The sequence below is a fragment of the Vespa crabro genome, chromosome 5 (genome assembly GCF_910589235.1).
Source record: "Vespa crabro chromosome 5, iyVesCrab1.2, whole genome shotgun sequence".
NCBI classification, from domain to species: Eukaryota; Metazoa; Arthropoda; class Insecta; order Hymenoptera; family Vespidae; genus Vespa; species Vespa crabro.
This window is the reverse complement of record NC_060959.1, coordinates 9,806,407-9,823,009: the sequence shown is the minus strand read 5'-3', so window position 1 is coordinate 9,823,009 and position 16,603 is coordinate 9,806,407. Positions and strand designations below refer to the sequence as shown.

General features: G+C 32.9%; 2 protein-coding genes across 8 annotated transcripts in view; one reads left to right on the top strand and one right to left on the bottom strand.

Annotated features, from left to right (window-relative positions):
* LOC124424368 (chromodomain-helicase-DNA-binding protein 7) overlaps positions 1-15,443 on the top strand; it is a 29,481-nt gene extending 14,038 nt beyond the window's left edge. For 2 of the 7 annotated variants that reach the window (XM_046963307.1, XM_046963308.1), the window contains exons 5-24: positions 38-326; positions 420-974; positions 1,092-1,316; positions 1,492-1,808; positions 1,924-2,398; positions 2,507-2,871; positions 3,007-3,202; positions 3,384-3,689; positions 3,819-4,113; positions 4,333-4,852; positions 5,046-5,135; positions 6,066-6,260; positions 7,507-7,933; positions 8,044-8,329; positions 8,560-9,941; positions 10,200-10,446; positions 10,593-10,869; positions 11,079-11,223; positions 11,397-12,176; positions 12,339-15,443. In XM_046963307.1, coding sequence (XP_046819263.1) covers positions 38-326; positions 420-974; positions 1,092-1,316; positions 1,492-1,808; positions 1,924-2,398; positions 2,507-2,871; positions 3,007-3,202; positions 3,384-3,689; positions 3,819-4,113; positions 4,333-4,852; positions 5,046-5,135; positions 6,066-6,260; positions 7,507-7,933; positions 8,044-8,329; positions 8,560-9,941; positions 10,200-10,446; positions 10,593-10,869; positions 11,079-11,223; positions 11,397-12,176; positions 12,339-14,219 — 9,253 coding nt within the window. In that variant the 3' untranslated portion in view covers positions 14,220-15,443. The remainder of the gene's footprint in view (positions 1-37; positions 327-419; positions 975-1,091; positions 1,317-1,491; positions 1,809-1,923; positions 2,399-2,506; positions 2,872-3,006; positions 3,203-3,383; positions 3,690-3,818; positions 4,114-4,332; positions 4,853-5,045; positions 5,136-6,065; positions 6,261-7,506; positions 7,934-8,043; positions 8,330-8,559; positions 9,942-10,199; positions 10,447-10,592; positions 10,870-11,078; positions 11,224-11,396; positions 12,177-12,338) is intronic. The other 5 variants (XM_046963310.1, XM_046963313.1, XM_046963309.1 and 2 more) reach the window with 5 other exon arrangements.
* LOC124424373 (peroxiredoxin-6) overlaps positions 15,361-16,603 on the bottom strand; it is a 1,542-nt gene continuing 299 nt past the window's right edge. Inside the window, exons 2-5 of the mRNA XM_046963323.1 lie at positions 16,330-16,486; positions 15,880-16,097; positions 15,721-15,793; positions 15,361-15,612 (exon numbers count right to left, since the gene is read on the bottom strand). Coding sequence (XP_046819279.1) covers positions 15,484-15,612; positions 15,721-15,793; positions 15,880-16,097; positions 16,330-16,486 — 577 coding nt within the window. The 3' untranslated portion in view covers positions 15,361-15,483. The remainder of the gene's footprint in view (positions 15,613-15,720; positions 15,794-15,879; positions 16,098-16,329; positions 16,487-16,603) is intronic.

The following is a 16,603-nucleotide window of genomic DNA, read 5'->3' as shown; positions in this document are numbered from 1 at the left end:
TATTTTATTTATTTATTTATTTATTTAATTATTATAGGAAACGGAAAAGTCGTATTGCACCTGATTCCGATGGCGAAGAATTAGCTGCAACGCCACCACCTTCACCGGAAGCTGGAGATGACAATAAAAGGCGTTCTGCGAGAAATACCCATCGTAAAAAGTACGTTGACGATGTCATGCTTCGATTTTCAGACGATGATGTTCCTCTGCAAGAGGCTCATCTTTCTAAGAAATCTGAAGGTACAAGTGCATCCAAACCAACGGCTGTTAAGAAAGATAATGAAGGCGGTGAAATAGGACCAAACAAGCCTAATTTTGTATATATTGTATGTATAAATAGAGAGAATAGTTTAAAAAAAAATATTACTTTATATAGCTTCATTAGTATAATAATATAATATATTTGATTATTTTCATAGAATACGACTGACGAAGATTCTATGGTTGTGCAACATATTTTATGTTCCCGTATGGGAAAGAGAGAAGTTAAGCCACCGATATTACCTGATATAAAATCAGAGACAGCTACAGCAGAAACAAATGAAAATGTGACTGAAGATGCTGCTGCTGTCCCATCTGAAACGACAAATAATACAACGGAAGAAAAGGAGGATAATAAGCCAGAAGAACCTGAGAAGGAACCATTGGTCGAAAGTACGGATAATAAAGAAGAAAATAACGAAAATGATAAAGATGTGACAACGGAGACATGTGATCCTGAGAATGAAACAAAGCCCGATTCTGATAAACAAGAAGAAATAGTTGCGGATTCCAAAACGCCAGAGAATAGCGTAGCGGAAGCAAAGCCACAGATGGTAGAGGTCGAAGAATATTTTGTAAAATATAGAAATTTTTCATATTTACACTGTGAATGGAGAACGGAAGAAGAGCTCTATAAAGGTGACAAACGAATCCAAGCTAAATTAAAACGATTTAAACAGCGACAACAACAAAATACTAATATATTTGAAAATGTAAGTATATATGTAATATGAATATTAAAAGAAGTAACGAAGATATTAATTACTTATTGATACTTTGGGGAAAAAAAGAACAGACAAAAAAAAAATTCTGCGCTATTGTCATTTCAGACGGAGGATGATCCATTTAATCCTGATTTTGTCGAAGTTGATAGAGTGTTAGACGAAGCAACTCATACTGATCCAACAAGCGGAGAAACTGTTAGACACTTTTTAGTTAAATGGCGTTCTCTACAATACGAAGATTCAACGTGGGAATTAGAGGAAGATGTAGATCCTGAGAAGATAGCTCAATTTATGAAATTTAATAAATTACCATCAAAAGATCAATGGAAGGTTAATATATTAATTTTTTGTAAAATAATTTTTTTTCTCCAAGGTCACTGACGATCCATACATACATACGTACATAATAATACATAATAAATATATATGAATATATATATATATATATTTATTTATTTATTTATTTATTTATGAACTCGTTCGTAAATATGTGTTTTCATTTTAGCCAAAGAAAAAACCAAATGCATCAGCATGGGTTAAACTAGAGGAGTCACCAATTTATAAAAGCAATAATAGTTTACGGCCATATCAATTGGAGGGACTTAATTGGCTTCTTTTTTCATGGTATAACGGACATAATTGTATTCTTGCTGACGAGATGGGTTTAGGAAAAACAATTCAGTCATTGACATTCGTCGATGCCGTATACAAATATGGTATTCGTGGTCCTTTCTTAATAATAGCTCCTTTGTCAACTATACCAAATTGGCAAAGAGAATTTGAAAGTTGGACTGACATGAATGTTGTAGTATATCATGGATCGTAAGTATAGAAATTATGAAGTAACTTTTTCCTTTTTTTTTTTTTCCTCCTATAAAATCGATGATAATTTTTTTGGATTAATTTTAAACGTATTATTTAATTTTTTTACTTACAGAGCAGCAAGTAGAACCATGCTACAAGAATACGAAGTTTATTATAAAAATGAGAAAGGCCAACAAATAAAAGATTTAATTAAATTTAATGTTCTTATAACAACTTTTGAAATAATTATTACGGATTTCAATGAACTACGTGGATACAATTGGAGGCTCTGTGTCATAGACGAAGCTCACAGGCTGAAGAATAGAAATTGTAAACTACTCGAAGGCCTTAGACAATTGAATTTAGAGCACAGAGTATTGTTATCTGGTACTCCTTTGCAAAATAATGTGAACGAACTATTTTCTCTATTGAATTTCCTTGAACCAGTTCAATTTTCTAGTAGTGAAGCGTTTCTTAAAGAATTTGGAAATTTGAGTAGTGAAGGTGAAGTTCAAAAGTTACAGCTTCTTTTAAAACCAATGATGTTACGTCGACTTAAAGAAGACGTCGAAAAGTCTTTAGCACCTAAGGAAGAAACTGTAGTAGAGGTATTAACATTATATATTACTTAACTTTTATCAAATATTATATACTATTATTAATATATATAGAATACATCTTTCAGCATAATACCATTCCTTATTATTATATTTTAGGTGGAATTAACCAATATACAGAAGAAGTATTATCGTGGAATTTTAGAGAGAAATTTCTCTTTTCTTGCTAAGGGTACCACATCTGCTAACATTCCAAATTTAATGAATACAATGATGGAATTAAGAAAGTGTTGTATACATCCATTCCTTCTTAATGGTGCCGAGGATCAAATACAATTGGATTATAAGACTGGCGACAAGGAAGATTCTGAGGCCTATTATCATGCATTAGTAAATAGTTCTGGAAAAATGGTTCTTATTGATAAATTATTGCCAAAATTAAAAGCGAGCGGGCATCGAGTTTTAATATTTAGTCAAATGGTGAAATGCCTGGACTTATTGGAGGATTATTTATTATATAAGAAGTAAGTCACGCCGTAAAACTTTTGAAATGTTGCACGAAGCTATATATATATATATATATATATATGTATATATAAAAAGATATTTTTTTTCCCCCCTTTTTTTTTTGTACAAAAAATATATTTGATTTATTATAGATATCCATATGAAAGGATAGATGGCCGAATTAGAGGAAATTTAAGACAAGCAGCTATTGATCGATATAGTAAACCTGACTCAGATAGATTTGTTTTTCTACTTTGTACAAAAGCAGGTGGTCTTGGTATTAACCTTACTGCTGCAGATACAGTTATTATATATGATAGCGATTGGAATCCACAAAATGATTTACAAGTAAATAAAATCCTAATAATGTGCAATCATAATAATAATAATAATAATAATAATAATAATAATAATAATAATAATAATAATAATAATAATAATAATTATAAATAATATCTAATTTTCCTTTTCTCTCTTTCTCTCTCTCTTTTTTTTTTCTTTCCTTCTCCCCTCTAAATTATATTTATAGGCACAAGCTCGTTGTCATAGAATTGGTCAGCAGAAAATGGTTAAGGTTTATCGATTACTTTGTCGAAACACATACGAAAGAGAAATGTTCGACAAGGCTTCATTAAAACTTGGATTGGATAAAGCCATTCTGCAATCAATGAATACAAGCCAGGGTGGAAAAGATCCTAGTAATAAACAATTGACAAAAAAAGAGATAGAAGATTTGTTAAAAAAGGGAGCGTATGGTGCTATCATGGATGATGATAATGCAGGAGATAAATTTTGCGAAGAAGATATTGATCAGATTCTCGAAAGAAGGACACAAGTATGTGACATTATATATTTAAGGAGGGGGAAGGGAGGGGAACAAAAATGAATTATTATTTATAAAATTAATTAATGAAAAAATAAATAAGGCTTGTTATTAAAGCTATGATTCTTTTTATACGTACAGATTATAACAATTGAAGCCGAAAAAGGATCTACTTTTTCAAAAGCTAGCTTTGCATGTTCCTCCAATAGATCGGATATTAATATTGATGATCCAGATTTTTGGAAGAAATGGGCTAAAAAGGCAGAAATCGATACTACCGAAAAGAAAGAGGAAGATGAATTAGTAATTTCTGAACCACGAAGAAGGACGCAAATTAAACGTTATGGACATGACGAATCTGTAGTTGACATGTCAGAATTAGATAGTTCAGATGATAATAGCGATGATGAAACTAGTGGTGGATTAACGGGCAGAGGTATGATGGTTATTTATCAAACATATATACATACATATATATATATAAATATATAAACGTAATCGTGCACATTATTATCAAAATTGTGTAATAAAGTTTTTAATAAAATAAAAATAAATAAGAAATGAAAAAAGAAAAGGAAAAGAAGGAAGGAAGGAAGGAAGGAAGGAAGAAAGAAAAAAAAAGTATGTAATATATATTTATTATATTTTTTTGTAGGTAAAAAGAGGAGAGATAAATTTGGCAAAAAATCTCGTAAATTTTATGACGAATACGTACCGAGAGAAGGAGAAGTGGTATATGGTAGTTGGGCACGTAGCGAGTGTTTCAAAGTGGAACGTGGTCTTTTAACGTTTGGTTGGGGACGTTGGGAAGAAATTTTACAGCATAGTCAATTTCGTCGTGGATGGCGCGAGATCGACGTTGAAGATTGTGCAAGAGTAATCCTGCTTTATTGTCTTCGTTATTATCGTGGCGATGAGAAAATTCGTAGCTTCATTTGGGATCTGATAACGCCTTTGGAAAATGGTGAAAAGGTTAAAAACGTTTCTGTCAGTACTAATGCTAGAAATAGTAGACAAAAGAAGAAGGGTAGAGTCAGAGAAGGTAGAGAGACCCGAGGATCTATTATCAATGGTGGACCAAGTGATCCTAATCATTGGAGCAACGCGGAAAAGTATGACGGTGACATATTTTTGGAAAGTAACTATAGGAAACATTTAAGCCGGCATGCGAACAAGTATGTATAAATAATATTACATGTGACAATTTCAATCAATAAACTCAAAGTACATAGGATATTATTAATTATTATTATTATATATACATATATATATATATATATATATATATATATATATATATATATATATAATATTCGGATAAACGTAATAATATAATTATACTAAATGTAATATTTGTTTGTTTTATAGAGTACTATTACGTGTACGAATGCTGTATTATATTAAACATGAAATAATTGGTGACTTGGTACAACATATATCCGATGGCGTCCACGTCAGGTTTGTAAAACTTTTAATATTTATCATTTACATATGGTTCCCTCGTTTATTTTTTTTCTCTCTTACCCCCACCAACCACCCAACCCCACCCCCAACCCCCCGATGGTCTATCACGGAACATGCACTCACATATGTGCTTATATAGAGCTTTATAGTTGCATGTGCAATGTATATGTTTTATTCTGGGAACTGCACTTGTATGAGGAATGGTCGATAAAAAGCCAAACTATGTTTATCTTTGTAGCTCTGTAAATCAAACTGTTTATTGTTGACCACCCCCCACCCCCATGCTACTAATATAAAATATTTCCTATACATCTCCTCTTCACATATGACACACATGACATATACATAAGTTCATACACCAAAAAGAAAAAGAAAAAGAAAAAAAAAAACAAAACCAAAACCATAAAACAAAAATGCTATTAGAAATTTCTCTCCACGTCTTATAATCGTCATGGAATATCAACGTCAGTTTGGTAAGAGATATTTTATATCTATATATATATATATTTATATCTATATATATATATATATATATATATATATATATATATAGTGAAGTAATGCACTTATGAAAATATCAAATAAGAGGAGCACTTCTTAGATAGAATATATAATAAATAATATACATAGTTGAAAGAGAGAGAACAAAAAGAAATTTTTCTTATATTTTATTTTCTTCTCATTTCTTTTTTTTCTCGTTTTTTTTTTTTTTCCTTTATTTTTATTTGATAAAATATATATATACATATATATATATATATATATATATATATATATATATATATATAAAATGTAATAGTATGTATATAATGTCGTCGAGACTTGCTATAAGTTTACAAAATTGTTCAATTTATTACTTCGTCATGAATCTGATCGGTATATCATCATATGAATTGGCAAATTGTAAATGAAACCGCCCTACAGTGCTTTGCGGATAAACCCTCCGCAGTTGACGGAACGACCAGCGAAATGGTGGGACTCGACGGCAGACAAATCCTTAATAGTTGGCTGCTACAAACATGGCTACGAGAATTACGACCAGATGAGGATCGATCCCGCGCTTTCTTTCATTTCAAGCTGTCCTCCCCCTTCTTCCCAGTCTCAGACTACTCAACAGAAGTAAGTATCATCAATTTTCTCTCTCTCTCTATATATATATATACATATATATATATATATATATATATATATATATATATATATATATACACATATATATATGTTATTTGCTATATTTTCCCATCATCACCACCACCATCACCACCACCGCCACCACTACCACCACCACCACCACCACCACCACCACCACCACCACTGCCACTGCCAACGCCACCGCCCCACCATCCACCTTATATATATTTATTTTCCATTTAAAGGCACTGCAAATTTGCTCTCTAACACTCTGCTTGCACGCTTTTTTTTATCGGCTTTTACATCCGTGTTTACGCAAAACTATTATGGATTCTTTTTCTCATTAGCATATACAATATAAAACAATGGGGGATGTATATATATATAGATATATATATATATTTGCATATCTTATCTTATCACATTTCATATATATATATATATATATATGTATATACATATACACATATACGATAAAAACATTTATATAACTTATATTTTTTCTAATGTTTTTTCATAGAAATCTTTTCTGATCAAGATTGCTATTTTCAATGTGGAAATAGAAGATGAATGTAAAAATGATTATGTTGGAAGGTTTCTCTCTCTCTCTCTCTCTCTCTCTCTTTTTCTCTTTCTCTCACTCTCACTCTCACTCTCTTTCTCTTTCTTTTTTATTATCAATTGTCTAAGTGATTTATAGTTATTCTCTTTTTTATATTTTTTTCCCTTTTATTTATTTTTTTCTTTTTCTTTTTTTTTTCTTTTTTATCTATTAGTGGATCACATGCTACATTTTTAGATAGTTATATACACACAGACCAGTTTGGGATGACATCGCGTAATTTGTATATTTACTTTTCTCAAATGTATTTGTGTCTCACAGTTCCTTAAATATTTTAATTCTAAAATTCTGTGATAGACATCAGTGCATTGTATATATATATATATACATATATATATATATATATATATACACATATATATATACACATATATATATACATATATACATTTGCATTGATAGGGTGAAAATACAAAATTTTTCTCTATATAATTTTAATATACATATTATATTTTCATAATAATAATAATAATAATAATAATAATAATATTAATAACAACAACAACAACAACAATAATAATATTAATATTAATAATAATAATTATAATAATTATAATAATAATAATATATGTATATATGTATATGTATATATGTATAATTTGTGAATTCCAGCAGCAGTAGCAGAGATGAAAATAGCTTAGAAAATGAAACGGAAGACGGCGAATGTTCCATCGTTAAAGATTCCAAAGATTCAGAGAAGTTTACTCGTGAGACGCCGATAGATTCACCAGCTATATCTAGTAAAGCGGATACACCTATACCAGAAGCTAGTAGTAGCCATGATGGAAATGAAGTTCTTTTAGAGGATGATAAAACATGGCCATCCGTAGTTGATTTAAATACACGATTACGTCGTGTAATATCTTCTTATCAACGTAGTGTTACCAATAAAAAGGAGGACGTTAAGATATTGCAAAAGAATAAGCCTGGTATAGAAGGTGAAACGACGACTACTATTAATCATACAGGAACGACAATCAATGAAACGCCATTGAATATGCAAGGATGGGATTTGCAACAATTGGCTATGTATTTGTTGGTTAGTTGATTAAACTTTTAATTACATTTATTATTATCAATAATTATCATCGATAATAGCATTATAAAATTGTATTATATTGCATTGTTATCATTTTTTAAAAACAACAGAAAATGGAAAGGAGAGAAAAGATGGAGGCGATGGTAAAGGAACGAGAACGTACACGAATCGAGGAACAAAAAACTAAATGGTCACGTCGCGAGGAAAGTGAATTCTTACGCGTAGTATCGACTTATGGTGTCAATTATGATAGAAAGAAGGCACAATACGATTGGACAAAGTTTAAGAGTATTGCGAGGTTTGACAAAAAGACGGACGCAGATCTTACGGATTATTACATGTCATTTAGAGCTATGTGCAAGAAGGTCTGTAATGCCAAACTGAATGAAGAAGAAGGTGTGTATATATATATATTTGTTTTATTTGTTTGCGCATTTGTTTTTTTTTTTTCTTTTTTTTTTTTTTTTTTTTTTTTTTTTTTTTTTTTAAATCAATAGTTACCATTATCCGTGTGCATTATTTATACGTATGTATTTGTAGTAATACGTATAATAAAAATGCTTGTAAATATTGTTGATAAATTAATCTGTATATTATGCATGCTCAGACATTCTATTATATTGCAGACTTTGCAGATGTTCCGGTTGATCATTTGAGTCCTGCTAAAGCAAGACAGATATTGGATCGAGTTGATCTATTAAGTAAAATACGAGAAGAAATTTTGTCTCATCCACATTTAGAGGAACGTCTTTCATTGTGCCAACCATCGGGTGATACACCAGAATGGTGGCAGCCTGGTAAACACGATAAAGAATTGTTACTTGGCGCAGCGAAACATGGTTTAGGGAGAACCGACATAACTATTTTAAATGATCCGGATTTCTCTTTTCATAAGATTTTAGGAAAAAGTACTTATATAGGTACTACGCAAACCTCTAAATTACCTGAGAAATCAGAAAAGGCTATTAAAATAGAGAATAGAGAAGACATATTGAACTTCGATAGGGATGAAATACTTGTTAAATTGGAAAAAGGCGAAGGGACATTGAAGATAGAGAAGGTTGGCGCTAAGAGAGATACGATATCGACGGAAAAGAAAGTAGATAGTCCAGAGATAGAAAAGAGTCAAGTAGAATTGACAATAGTAAAAGCTGAAACAAAAGTCGAGGAAAAGCCATCGTCTGGTACGCCGACATCGTTACCGTCGTTGCCATCTCTTCCTCTTCCACTACCACCACCTCCTCCCCCAATCAGCAGCAATACGCTTACTATTTCTACCGTATCGACGAAAACTAGTACATCGTTAGAAAAAGAAAATAACATTAATAAGATCAAAGTTGAAGAGAAATCTGAACAAACCTTGGACACGACGAAAAGTGATGTAACCACTACTAATACTAATGATAATTCCATTGTTACTTCGAAATCAACGGAGGAACCGATGACTACCGAGGAAACATCAACACCCCCGTTAACGAATGAGGAAACTGCTGTTAATAAAACTCCCGTTGATCCAGAGAAATCCGATGAACAACAATGCAAAGAATTGTCAAAGGAATTATCTAATTCCGATGAACAACAAACGACTCAAGATCATCCCGTAACGGAAAGTAATGAAAAGGCTACTTCTGAAAATAAGGACACCAATACCGAATCTTTGGAGAAAGGTACTGATACATTGGACAAAATTGTCACCGAGGATGTTAAGCCGAACATCATTAAAACCGACAATTCCACTACGACTAAGGAAGAAACTGAAATAGTCGAAGACAAGGCCGCTGCGGATGCTAAAGAAAAAACCAAAGTATCTAAAATCGAGGATAAGTGTAGCGTCCAAGCTGCGGAACTTAAAGCAATGTTTCCTGATTTGGAAGTTATACAACCATTATCGCGATTAACCCAAATCGATACATTCGTTTTGCGGGATAAAACGATAGACTATAATGAGCCTACTATTGTACAACTTTTAGCACATAGTTGTAATAATGCTTCTTTAAAATGGCCGAAAGTAAGGAAATTTCTTTTATTTTATTTATTTTCATAAACAATTACTTTAATGAATGTGATTAAGAAGTCGAATGGAATAAAACAAAAAAAAAAGAAAAAAAGAAAAATCGATCCGAATTTTGACAAAAGATAATACAAATTTCTTAGTGAAAATCAAACAAACTTTGCTTTTTGATATTGGCATATAACGATTAAACGGTATATTTCATATTTAATAATATGATTTATTTTTTTTTTTTTCTCTTTCTCCAATTTTTAGGAACACGCAATCGAAGCTCGTTTAATGCATATCGTACATGCAATAGAACATAAAGAATGGCCTGTATCGATAAACTTTAGCGCTGGTGAGGAATTGGATACGACGATTTCGAATGAAAAGGATTGTTCAGAAGTAATTACGATAACGACAGATCATGGGGTGTCGCGAACGCCGGCAACTGGAAATAATATTTCTGCTAGTAAAAAAAGGAAAAGACATATTGCCATAGATGTTGAAACGGAACGAGGTAAATATATATATATATATATATATATATATAAATTTTTTTTGCTGAACATCATGCATCCATGTAATGTTTTTCTTTTTCGTCTTACTACGGGTTAAAAATAAATATGAAAATTTAATATCTTTTAATATATTATTTTATTTCAGCCAAACTTCATGCTCTTCTCAATAGTAGTCAAATACAATCACAACCTCCGACACCTTTGAGCAAACCAACAATCCTCTCAGGTTCGACAACTTGGGAAGTTAATGAGGAATCACAATCTGAGGATTCACGACGTTCAACGCCAGTACAACCACCACCGGCACATCAACAAACACGAACGCCAAATATACCGTTTGACTTGAAGTATACTGTTCCTGGTAAAACAACAGTTATACCAGGTACTTCGAGTACTTTAACGCCTATTGATTTATCTGCTGGGTAAGTATAAATTTATTATTATTTTTTTTTTTCTTTTTCTTTTTATTTTATTTAATTGAAAATAAAATGGCGAATTTGTTGTCTTTGAATTTTCTTCTCATTTTGATACTTTAGAAATAATCTTTTCTCTTTTCTATCCTATCTTTTTTTATTTTATGTATAAATGTATATGTATATATATACATATATGTACATATTTATATTTATAGGTATCCAAAAACAAGTTCCGATAGCAATAAAGATATTATGAATGAAGTTCAGGACTTCTCAATGCCTAATAAAAATAAGCAAAGCAATAGCAATAAAGGAAAGCTTGATAGTATGTTGGATAAATTAATGAAAAGGAAAAATTGTGTAAGTACGACGAAAAGAAAAAATATTATATTTTTAAGTAATTTGGATGTGTTATTATATTAGTTTAATTAATCATATGTCACAATTAAGATTTTATTATAAATTTAATTGCATTGTTTTTATATTATAATACATTTTGGTGGAAAAATGAGCTTCATCCTTTGTTTGATTAGCCGACAGACGAACCTATAGTTGGAAAGGAAAAGAAACGTCGGAAATTAGATGAGATAGTATTAGGTTTGAGTGCTGCAAAGGAACAGCAAAGCAGTCATTATCCCGAACACAGTAAAAAGAACACAATCACACCCAATGTCACTGTCACTCCAACGTCAGCACCGATTGGACTTCCTAATCCTCCTGCAAATACTCAAAAGCCATTTTCTATCACCGTCACGTCGATTCCGTCGTCTCGAGCTTCAGGGACATCTTCCAATTTACCACCACCATCATTACATTCGCACAAGGATAGCTTTTCTGCCTTGCTTGTTCAAGCGGAACAACAAAATCGTGAACTCAAGAAACAACAGCAGCAACAGCAACAACAACAACAGCAGCAGCAACAACAACAACAGCAACATCAGCAGCAGCAGCAACAGCAACAACAACAACAACAGCAGCAGCAGCAACAACAGCAACAGCAACATCAAAGTCATCAACAGCAAGCATTCAATTCGGCACATTCTTCTGCAAGTAGTCATAGGAAAAGTTACGAAGCTATGATAGCCGATATCAATAAAGTTGCTGAATATTCATCGAAAATCGGATCGTATTCTCACGAAGCAAAGGTGAACAAATGGTTGGCTGAACAAACTGCTATGTCAGAGCAATTAAATGCCGAGTACTTAAACGCTCCTAGACGACGAAGACCTCGTGTCGATCCATCTTTGTTAGATTGGAAAAAATTGACGGGTGATGAGAACGTTGCCGTGATTAATCGTTTAACTGGAAAAAAGGTATGTTAATGATCTTGTATAATTTTACATTTGATTTATAAATTATTATCGTTTATGACAAAAAGTAAATAATATAAAATATCTCTTATTTATTTATTTATTTATTTATCTATCTATTCTTTCTTTTTTTTTTTCTTTCTTTCTTTTTTCTTCTTTCTTTAGGTCACTGGTAGCAAAGCTCCTCAATTAAAACGACTTGGACAATGGTTAACTGAAAACCCCATGTTTGACGTCGATCCGAAGTGGGCCGAACTTGTGAAAGAGCGTGGTAATCTACCGCATGATTTACAAAAGAGATTACCTGGATCCGATAGATCTGGCGTAAGCAAGGGGAAGAGTCCTGGGAGACCACCAATGATGCCAAGTCCAACAAATCAACAATCGGCAAGCCAAGCGAATTTAGCTGCTACGTCGATGGCGTCCAGCTTAAATTTCCCTTCGTTAGGCAATTTGAATAATTCCCTTTTATCTGGACTTTCACTCGGTAATTTCGATCCGAAAAATAATCCTCTTCTAATGCCATTTGGTGGCCTACCGAACCTAGGAGCACTAAGCGGTCTTAGCAATCTTAGTAATCTCAGCAATATGAGTTTAACAAATTCATTATTCGCAAATCTTGCTGGACTTGGTTTGCCATCGTTAGCGGGTATGGAAGCTGCTTTAAGTGCAACTGCAACTAGTACGGCCGACACAAATCCAGCGGTCAGTTCGGTTAGCAGCAAAAATACTAGTTCAAGCAGTATTAGTAATACCGGTAAACCACGAAACAAATTAGAACCCCCTACGAGCAAAACGTCCGTGCCATCGACATCGTCGGCATCGTCGGCGTTACCAACGACGACGCCATTCCCCTTCTTTTTTCCAAATCCTAGTCTTCTGTACACGCCATTAGGTTTAGGTGGTTTAAATCCGTTCTCGATGCAACCTGGTGGCGTATCGTCGGCCTATGAAAGTCTGGCACAGTGCGGCCTTTTAAATCCGCCAACGTCAAGTGCCTCGACTGTACGGAAGCCTGCTTCGTCAGCGAGCAGTTCGAGACAACGAGATACAATTGTGGATTCGTCGAGCAAACGAAAAGATTCCGAGAAAAAGCCTAGATATCCTGTCGATCCAGGTATAACGTTACAACAATATACGGATATGGCATTACATACGGAGGATAGGCGTCGTATGGAACACGAAAAGAGAGAGGCTATCGAGCAACAAAACGATATTACCGAGGTTAATGAAAGAAGGCTCGAAAGGAAAAGTAAGGAACAAGAGATGAAAGAGGCTTTGGAACATTTGAGTCGGACAAGTGCAGAATTGTTAACGAGAAATCTCGAGGACGTGCAACAGCGATGCAACGAAAAAAGAAGTCATAGCATAGACCGTAATCAGAATTCGGATCAGCAACAAACGTCGTCGACTCCGTTAGAGGTAACATTAGAGCCGGTAGCTAAGAAAATGCGATCCGAGATTGAGACGATCGCGAAGCCTACGACAGTGACAAATAACGATACGCCATCATCGGTCGACGTGGAACCGGTTCCTAGGTCAACAAGTACGACTAAGCAGCTTCCTCAAGAAGATACGGCAGGTACGGTCTCTTCAGAGGTGCCGTTGAACGTTAGCAAAAAAGAATCGACGAGCGAAGCTGCTCCAACGACGATTACAACAAATCTACCATCTCCTTCGCAGCAAGCTTCGACTACGAAAGCAGACTTAAGTAATAAATCTCATATAACGGAAAGCGAGGAAGATGGTAAAGGTGGCGCTAAGGGTAAAAAATCACGAAGTGGTAAGAGATTAAGTATCGAACCTCCGCCCGAACGTAAGAATCTAAGGTCCAGTGCCGGTAGACAAGCAAGAGCGGCGGCCGAACGACAAGCGAGATTGGAATGTGAATTACAATCTGAACAACACCAACAACAGCAACAGCAGCAACAACAACAACAACAGCAGCAACAACAACAGCAGCAGCAGCAGCACCACCATCAATCGCAGGAACAATCGCAGCAACAAACCCAACAACAACAGGATAGTCATGTTGGCAACGAATGAACTCGTGTGATCGATGTTAATGCGAATAATAGTGATTGCAATGCTAACAAATAACCGAGGCCAATCGAGTTCGTCGTAATTTATATCTCGATTCGTAATTAATTCGGTTATTTCTAGCATTTAGCTAATAACCATTTACCGTGGATCGCTAAAAGTTGGTGGAACTGTTTAATGTGTGCATCGTTTGGTAATTTTTTTTTCCTTTTTTTACTTTTTTCTTTTTCTTTTCTTTTCTTTTTTTTTTTCTTTTTTTTTTAAACGAACACAAGTGCGTTAAAGGACTACAAAACGTACAAAAGTTGAATCTTTACGGGTAGCCTTTCATCGTCATTGTGAAAATGAAAAAAAAAAAAAAGACATATACGATTGAGAAGTGGCGTCTTATATAGGTGGGCATAAAAAAAAAAGTACAGAGGTTGTTGTTGGTGTGTGTGTGTGTGAATGTACGTTAAGATACTTTGAAGTCGGGCGATAGTATTTTATCACTCGATACTTTGTGTGGTGATTAACTTTTAATTACGTAACATTACAATTTAAAGGAAACAAAATAAATAAATAAATAAAAAAATAAATAAACAAGTATAATTTTGTTAAATTTAATATCTTTTACGATCTTATCAGTTTTGACCACAGGGACTGTTTTATATAACTGCTATCACTTTATTGTGCACTAGCCCCCCCCATTGTGCGTGTTACAATGTCGGGCATAACACGATATAATAATATAACCATAACGTAGGAAAGTAATTATTAATTTAATAAATAAATAAATAAATAAATAAACAAACAAAAAGGAAAAAAAGAAAATGTAAATATTATATACATTATGCCTATAGCTCATAAGCAACTGTGTACTTGGAGAAGTGTATATAATAACGCAATGTACTTTTAATTACATTAGATGAAATAATAAACAGCTTCTTTTGTTGTTTGCAAATGCCAAGCGCCAAGACTTCCATTTTATTTAGTGTATTGACCTCGATCAGAAGAAATTGGTAGCTTGCAGCATCCATGTTCGATATTCGATTTTTGTAACAACCGTCACAGCATCATGACACGTAAACGATATTTCGTTCTTTATTATATTAACTACATTGTCATATATATGAAAGGAAAAAAAAAAAAAATTATAAGTTCAGTATTGAAAATGTTAACATTATTACTCTGTATTTTGTATCGTGTACATTGTATCAAAGTATATATGCAATAATTAATTTAAAGTCATTATTCGTATTGATGTTTTTTACGTCTTTTATCCCACTTTTTATGTAGGTTGCGACACAATCCGCAAATACGGTTTTCCGGATGGAAGAACAACAGTCTTAACTGACGCAAATAATGTTTTCGCTTCGTTTTCTGTGACAAATGGTTGAATCATAACTTCTTCTCCTTTCTAATCGAGAAAAGAGAGAAAGAGAGATAGATAGAGAGAAAAAAAAAATCTATAATTATCTTGTCAAATATAAAATGGTCAGATATAATTTATAAAATAAATATTTACCTTCCAATCTACAGGAGTTGCAACTTTGAATTTTTCAGTCAAGAGAAGTGATTCGATGACACGTAATATTTCACTGGATAATAACAAAAAGGAAGGATAATAGATTGATGTTAAAATTAAAATTACATATGTAGAAATGAATTTCTTTGAATAACTCACTCAAAATTTCTACCAGTGGTCGCAGGATATAAAATCGATAGACGCATTTTCTTGGCTGGATCTATAATGAATACTGCTCGTGCTGACAAAGGTAAACCTTGGCTATCTATCTCTGCAGGATCTAACATACCAAGCATTGTTGCTAATTTGCGAGACTCATCTTCTATTATCGGATATGGAAATTCCTCATCGGTTATTTCTCCATAACTCTTAATGTCCTGTATTATGAAATTGTATAATTATTAATATATATTCTACATACAATATATGTTTGAAACAAATGTGAATAATGTTACATACAACGTGTGATGGAAAGAGCTTATTTTCTTCAAGTATAAAATATTCGATATAATATTCTTATAATGATATTATTGTACGTAGAATTTTTATTTATTTATTTATTTTTTTTTTTTTTTTTAAGGCAATACAAAATCTATTTTAAATATATACCTCGATCCATTTGCGATGAGAATCCACAGAATTACATGACAATGCAATAACTTTTACGCCCATTCTTTGAAATTCAGGCATTAATTTTACAACTCGTGCCAATTCGGTGGTACAGACAGGCGTGAAATCGCTCGGATGTGAGAACAATATAGCCCAGCTAAAAAAAAAAAAAAAAAAAAAGAAATTTTATTTGTTATTACAAATTGATTTTGAACATCGATTATGATACACAAATTAAAAGTCATATAAAACAATTTTGTTTATTGTGACTTAT